At 36.8% G+C, this 7562-nt stretch overlaps 1 protein-coding gene across 7 annotated transcripts; it reads left to right on the top strand.

Moving 5' to 3' along the window:
- The first annotated feature begins 135 nt into the window (after positions 1–135).
- Positions 136–3947, top strand: LOC104822945. Of its 7 annotated transcripts, none has more exons than XR_773281.2 (7): positions 136–435; positions 548–621; positions 780–868; positions 1047–3024; positions 3099–3387; positions 3453–3570; positions 3643–3947. XR_773281.2 is itself a non-coding variant. In XM_010554312.2 (6 exons), exons 3-6 carry the CDS (start codon positions 818–820, stop codon positions 3783–3785), a joined length of 513 nt encoding a protein of 170 aa, XP_010552614.1. In that variant the 5' UTR covers positions 150–435; positions 548–621; positions 780–817; the 3' UTR covers positions 3786–3947. The 7 variants fall into 7 exon arrangements, 1 of the variants encoding a protein (XP_010552614.1); XR_773282.2 differs by having other exon boundaries at positions 137–435; positions 1435–3024; XR_773283.2 differs by having other exon boundaries at positions 143–435; positions 2384–3024.
- The last annotated feature ends 3615 nt before the right edge of the window (positions 3948–7562 follow it).

Raw genomic sequence — 7562 nt, 5'->3', positions numbered from 1 at the left:
GAGTGACGTGGAAGGCCACGTGGATAATATTTGCCACGTGAGCAAGACACATCAGATTTCAAAAAAAAAAATCCCTATTTTTTTTTTAGATCTAGGATTTTAATTTCCTTCAACATTCACCCTCTCTTCCACACTCACGGTACACTCCCCCCGTGGCGCTCTCTCTCTCTCCGCTTTGCCTAGATGTCACTCTCCCTCTCTCCATCACTTTCTCCCGCCGTGCCTCTCTCTCTCTCGATGTGACTCTCTGGCTCACCGTCGCTCGTCGTTGCTGTGTCTGTCAACGTGTGTCTCTATCTGTGGGCGTGGCTTTCTCTCTCACGGCATCTGGAATCGTCGTTGCTCTCTCTGTCGTCGTTAATACTCGTTGTGGCTTTCTCTCTCTCGTCTCTGTCTCTCTCCGGTATTTAGAGTCGTTGTTCCTCTCATTCGAAGGTAGTTTTTCCCTCTCTTTGTTTGTGTGGAATGGTTATGTGTCGGTGATTCTCTGTCTTCGGATTCCTCATTTTCCTCACTGTTTCGGATTAATTAGGTTATGATTTTGTAGGTTCTGCATTAAGCTCTATCCGTAAGAAGCTTGATAAACTCCGAAGCTTGACACAGAAAACCTGCGAAAATGAGGTAATAGCTGAGGAAAAAGTATTGTTTCTGTTTGATGTTATCATTGAAATTAGAGCTTGGTTTGGATGAACTTGAAAAGAAATCATAAGAATATGAGTTTGAACTTGCTAAAATGATGTTGTACTTGCTATAATGATCTCATGTGGTTTGATTTGAAGTTGGGTTCGACTGAACATCTTCATGGGAGGTGAGTTCGATGAATCAGAAGGCAGAGCATATTACATGGGTGGGCTCGAACCAATATAAGGTATGGTTGATGTTGATAAGATATCATGGTTCTTCGAAGAATATATTAGGTTTCTTAAACTAGGAACTAATATCAAGGAGTTGTGGTATAAAATGTCGACTGAATCGTTGGATAATCGGAGGGTAGTGCGAGAAGAATTCAGGAATAGTGACATTGAGAATATGATTTGTTTTGCAAGAGAATGTGGCGAGTTAGATGTTTATGTGGAGCATCAATTATCACAACCATTTTATGGAGATAGACTTGTTGATGTTAATGTTGAAGAGGAGCAGTCTCGAGATATGAATGTTGATGCAGAGGAATATAGAGAGCAGATCTATGTTGGAGATTTAGGTGGATATAATAGTGATGAAGATGGTGATTTTGCTGTTGATTCTAGTTCTGATGGTAGAATAAGTGACGATGATGATTCATGTTTAGGTGACACTCCTGGTAGTTCGGATCATGATTTTGTAGAAGAAATCCCAATGATAGCATGTTTAGAATCTGATGTTGTGTTTGATGAAGTGGATGATGATGTTTCGATGAGTATTTGGATAGTGATTGTTATATCCCTCTTACGCCAGAAGGTAGTGATGAAGAATGTCAAAAAGTTGATCAGCCTAGGAGAAAGCCAGTCGCATTTCCATCAGATGATTTGTTGCATCTGGGAAAGACATTCAGTTCGAGGGAGGAATTTAAAAGGGCTTTATTAGACTATGCGCTGAAAAAACACTTCAATGTGTAGATGGATAGGTGGGAAAGGACTAAAGTAGGTGCTAAATGTTGTACGAAAGGTTGCCCTTGGAGGGTATACTGTTCGGTTGAAAACTCCATCAATAAATGGATGGTAAAGATTTACAAGGATGGTCACAACCATGATTCCGATACATATATTAATTTGTTCACCATGAGACAAATTGCGAAGGAATATGCAGAGAGGTTTAGGAGAGAACCAGATTGGAAAGCTGAAAAGTTGCATATTGCAATTCTAGAAGATCATGGTGTGACTGTCCCAATCAGTTAGTATTTTAAGGCTAGGCGTATGGCGTTGAAAATGGTCATGGAAGATACCTCTATTCAGATTGCTAATTTTTTGGACTATGAGTTAGAATTGCATAGGTCGAACCCGAATACAACAACCGAGGTCACGACAAAAATAGTTAAGACGGGTAACAAAGTCTTTCACAGTTTCTACCTTAGTTTTGAAGTACTGCGGGACACATGGAAAAACCATTGTCGACGTGTAATTGGTTTAGATGGTTGCTTCTTGAAGTGGGAAATGAAAGGGGAACTGTTAGTCGTTGTCGAAAGGGATGCAAATAATGGAATGTACCCTATAGCATGGGCTGTAGTTCGGGTGGAAAGTATTGAATCGTGGAACTGGTTCATCCGAAAATTGAAATTAGATTTGGGATTAGGCGATGGACGTAACTTGACAATATTGTCCAACAAACAAAAGTTAATGTGTTCGTACTTAATTTGTAGTTTACTTTGTTTATATAGCTTTTTCCCTAATTATATATGTTTTGATAGGGATTATTGAATGTTGTACAAAAGGAATTACCATTGGTCGAAAACCGAATGTGTACTCGACATGTCTTTGCCAATTGGAAGAAACATTTTAAGGATCCAGAACTCAAATTCCTCTTCTGGAATGCTGCGAAGTCTTATTTGGAAAGAGAATATGAAGGATATGTCCGGGACATAAAACGCTACAATCCATTGGCATATGATGCATTTGTGAAGGCACATCCGAAGAGGTGGTGCAAAGCTTTTTTTAATCTAGAATCGAAATGACATGACATTCACAACAATTTGTCTGAGAACTTCAATTTTTCAATCAAAGAAGCACGTTCAAGGCCGATAATCGATATGCTTGAAGAGATTCGTCGGAAAGCAATGAAACGGATTTCCAGACGATCACGTGAGGCAGCAAGATGTATTATCGAGTTCTCCCCTAGGATCATGAAGATTTTGGAGAAATATTGGGAAACACAAGATTCTGCAACATCATTAATAGCGTACATGGGAAATACGAGGTGGTTGAGTTTGGGATTTCTTATAGGGTCGATTTGACTGCTAACACATGTGGTTGTAGGATATGGAAGTTGAGAGGTATACCTTGTCAACATGCCCAAGCTGTGATCAAAGTAACACAACAAAACATTTGCCCCGTAAGTAATCTCTTAATATTTTGTTATACATATATATCTATGATTACTAACCATAAATATTTTTTTGTGTGTAGGTTTCTATCTCATTATTATCTTAGAACAAAATGGCAAGCAATATATGCTAATAATATCATGTCGGTTAATGGTGAACCGTTGTAGCAGAGGTCGGAAAGAATTCCAATCGAAGTTCCAGAAATTACAAGAATGTCGGGTCGACCAAGACAACATAAGCGAGTGAAAGATCCACATGAGTCTCCTTCAAAACCGGAACACATAACCCGACACGGAAGAATAGTCCGTTGTAGTGTTTGCAAACAAGTGGGACACAATGCAAAGACGTACAAACAACCGAGATTATCAGGAGTAAGTTAGATATGTCTTGCAATATTTATTCCAAACGCATTATTGATTATGACGTGTTTGTATAGGACGGAGCATCGAGTAGCAATGCATCACGGTCAACGAGCAACGCACCACGGAAACGGAGTCAACAAGGACCACCGACATCCAATGAACCTCCAACCAAAAGTCTTAACTCCGCCGAAGGTTTTTGTTAAATCAGCTAGTGGTTACATATTTCGGGTTATAAAACAAATACCTAATTCTGTTTTTTTATAGGGAGTATTATTCCAACTCAATCGAGTCAGACCGTACAATCTGGGATGCCTTTGAACAATAGGCGTCATCTTCTCCTCGGGATGTCGTCTACCAATATCGGGAGTTCTACATCTCGACAACAACCATTCACTATACCTAGGTAAGTGAATTGTTCCAACAATAGTAATGCCATGTAAGTTTGGCCTATTAAATATGGCTAGCAAATTGGCTCGGGGTTTAGGGTCTTAATATGATTTCCACTTGCACCCCCTGAATATCTCTGGAACGACGTTTCATGATCATCAAACTTATACGGTTTGATTTCTTCCGCTTCTCATGATAAGTACGTTGTTCAGCCATACTTTCTGCAGTGAGATCAGCAAGAGCCTTTTCCCGTAATGCAAGGTCAATGTCCATGCATCCGAGAACAATCATAACGTTATCCTTCCATACCTTAAAGTTTACCCCGGTTAGCATGAGGATGGAGTTGATCGATGATGTGATGTTGCTTGCTGAAAAAGAAAATAAACAACATCAATTCACAATAAACCTTTTAAACAAGATATAAGAGAATGATAATAATGGTGCGATATACCAAACAACATTGGATCCCATCTTGGAACGGTTCGGTTCGGTATTACATAAAAATACCAAACGGTACAAGATTTAAGATACCGAACGGTTCGAGAACGGTTCGGTTCGGTTCGGGAACGGTTCGGTTCGGTTCGGGAAATACCGAACGGTATTTCAGTATTTTTATTTTTTAATTAAAAATATTTAATATTAATAATTAATTATGATAATTACTATATTTTACTTAATAAATATTTTATTTTTATCTCTTTTTATTTATATTATTTTTTTGTCTTTTTTATACTGCATACACTTTGTTGGTAAAGAAGGATTTCTACATATATGATATAATTTTTAAAGTGTAATTTAAAATTTTGATGATATTTATAGAAAATTTCAAAATTATTATGTAAAATTTCCTTATGGTTATATCAAGTTCAAAACTTTTATTTTGTTCTCTAAAATTATTATGTTGGATGTTTTTTTATTTTTATACTATATAAATTATGAATATGTTATGAACCGTTCCGAACCGTCCCGAACCGTTCCCGAACCGTTTCCAAACCGTCTTTATTTCGGTTCTTATTTGGTACTTATTTATTAGTACCGTACCGTCCCGAACCGTCATAATACCGAACCGAACCGAACCGAATAATATACGGTACCAATTTGGTACAAATTTTATAATACCAAATAAACCTTCCCGAACCGAACCGTTAAAATTCCGAACCGAATCCCGAAACGCCCACCCCTTAGTACCAACTTATCAACGATGATATCGCTGCAATGATCAAACACTGAAAATCACATTCAACTACCAAAACCTTTCTTTGGGTCGATTTTGATAGCCGAACATCTGTATAATAATCATATTTAATATCGCATGTATGTTCGAGTTTCTGCCAAATATTTTCCGTCCTTTGTGTATCGTTCCATATTCGCATGAAGATCTTAACATACCAAATATACTTTAAAGGTTTTTTGGTAGATTTATCCTTTTGGCGAGAGAGCTCACTTTGGTGAGATATCATCGCAGAATAACCTATCGAAAAACATAATATTTGTTGTCATAGAATCTCGTTTCACCATAAAATCCCTCACAGATTTTACTTGTGAACTTTATCGCAGAAATTTGATGTTATAATTTTATTCGGGATTAATCACAATAATATGTTGTCAGTGCAAACATCGGGCCCTTGCTGGGTCTGTTATGCTTTGACCCAATATGGGCCTGCCGAATTTCGGCCCACATTTTCGTGCCTCTGCTGTACTTTGACGTTTCGTTACTTGTGTCGGGCTACTCGATTTCCAAGATTTTAATGGGCTTTGTCCCAGGGCCATAAACAATTTTTTCGAGGTCATTAAAGATGACAAGACGATTGATCAGAAGCTATTTCGTCTTGTTCCTTCTCTCTCTTCGTTCTTCAGAGAGAGATTCAGAGAGATTCTCTCTGAATATTTTTTTTTGCTTCTGTTTTATGGGTTTGAAATCGACGAGTGTATATGGAAATGTGTATGTATTTCCATATTTACACGGTTTTATGGCGAAATCCTTGGATCTCAAGCCATAATTGTCGAAAAAAATTTCAGGGTTTCCTTGTTCGAGCGGGATTTTGAGGTATTTAAACCTCCGACTTCAAATCTTCGATGTTTCCGTTTGTATCTTTGATTTTAATGCTCGAAGAGCAAAAAATCCGAGCTCTCAGCCGATTTTCGGGGAGTTAACGGTTCATCTACCCCTGGGTTTCCTTTTCCCGGTTTTAGGGTTTAAAAAATTTAGCAAGTTTCTGTTTTTTAATTTCAAAACCCTAAACTTTTAACCCTCCCTAAATATTCACTGATCTATTTTCCTTAAGGTTTCTGATCAATTCTGCCTATAAATATGTTCATTCAACCTTTGATCGCAAGATTATAACGTATGCATGTGCAGATTCGAACATAAATTCGAAGTTTTAAACTTTCGAAACTCTTCTCCTTTAATGTCTTTTATTTTCGATTATTATTTGGCGAGATCGTCGCCGGATTGCGTGACCTAAGCCCTCTGTTCTGTAACAGTTGGTCGTTAGTCACTTCTCCGATGAGTTCAACGTGCCAAATCTTCTAAAACGAACATGCAGAAATTGATCCCTCTAATGATATGTCTCTGTTTCGTTCAACCTCGGACATTTTCTTTCAATTTTGTTTTTACGGGACTTAGAAAGAACACGGTCACGTATCTGCATGTCCCAACAATCAACATTCTAAAATGTCAGGCGTTATTGTTATGCAACTCGACTTGTGTTTACTTTCCCGCATCTTCGCGACTTTACAGTCTGTGACACTTCGAGTTTTCGGTTAGGGTTTAGTCCGAAATCCAACCCTCTCGGTTCATACGTCCCATTTCGGTTTCTATTTTATTTCTAGTTTTGCCACCTTAACCAAATCGAGGGATCGTTTGGACTTGGTCACTGAGGCGAAATCCGGCCCTCAGATTCTGATTGATTTCGGTTTTTTAAATACCTGAAATTACAATTGTGAGAATCTCATTTTTTGTAGTGGCTACATTAAAATTGGTTTTAATAATTTTGATTAAGGTTAACTAATAATCTTAATCATAATTCATCTATCCCGGTACGAGTGAACTACATTTCTATATTTCTATTTGTTTTAATTTTCTGTATATATATTTTTTGTATCTAAGTTTTTTTTTAATCAAAACTTAGTAAATTTTCGTATATTCAGAAAATTAAACATAGAAACGTGCATTTCACTCAACATACATTATTCTGATTAATACACGAAAATTATTTATTCTGTGTATTTGCATGCTTCATTTCGATATTATTTCTGTATGTTTTATTGATTCAAAATTTTCATATAAGCATACAAGATTGTTCATATTACATGCTAATCATATATGCATATTCTAGGAGTTTTAAGTTAAACCGAAAAGACATATATTTGAATTATTCAACATGCAGTATCAGAATCATTCATGTATATTTTCCTGTATTCTTTTTAATCTGAAATTATACATGGATTTTTTTTAACATGCAAGTATTCAAATTCGTGCAAATTCTCTATGCAATATGCCATGAAGTAGCTCTGATATCACTTTATAGTATTTTCTAGAAATACTATATTATATACATTGCATAATATTTTATACTGGACCAATCATCATGCATACCAAACAAAAAATTATCCTGGAATTTAGAACATACATGAATCCATGATAACTTGACAAATGGCAGAGTGTAGACAGAACAACTTCTAGGATATCACGTAAGAAAGTTTATTATGTGACAAATGGATGCACACAGATTTTCTGTACGTTTAGCCTAGGGATCACTATCACTATTTATAATAATAGATTTGTGTAATTTCCA

Source organism: Tarenaya hassleriana, unplaced genomic scaffold, assembly GCF_000463585.1.
Source record: "Tarenaya hassleriana unplaced genomic scaffold, ASM46358v1 Cleome39, whole genome shotgun sequence".
In the NCBI taxonomy this organism is placed as follows: Eukaryota; Viridiplantae; Streptophyta; class Magnoliopsida; order Brassicales; family Cleomaceae; genus Tarenaya; species Tarenaya hassleriana.
Note: the sequence above shows the minus strand (reverse complement) of the source record. Positions and strands in the feature narration are given on the sequence as shown.

Excerpts from the sequence above, each read along its gene's own strand:
- LOC104822945 (XM_010554312.2), top strand. The coding sequence starts at position 818 with ATGAATCAGAAGGCAGAGCATATTACATGGGTGGGCTCGAACCAATAT. Across the intron at positions 869-3,186 it reads TGGGCTCGAACCAATATAAG|AGGTCGGAAAGAATTCCAAT; the intron begins GTATGGTTGATG and ends CCGTTGTAGCAG. Across the intron at positions 3,571-3,642 it reads AAGTCTTAACTCCGCCGAAG|GGAGTATTATTCCAACTCAA; the intron begins GTTTTTGTTAAA and ends GTTTTTTTATAG.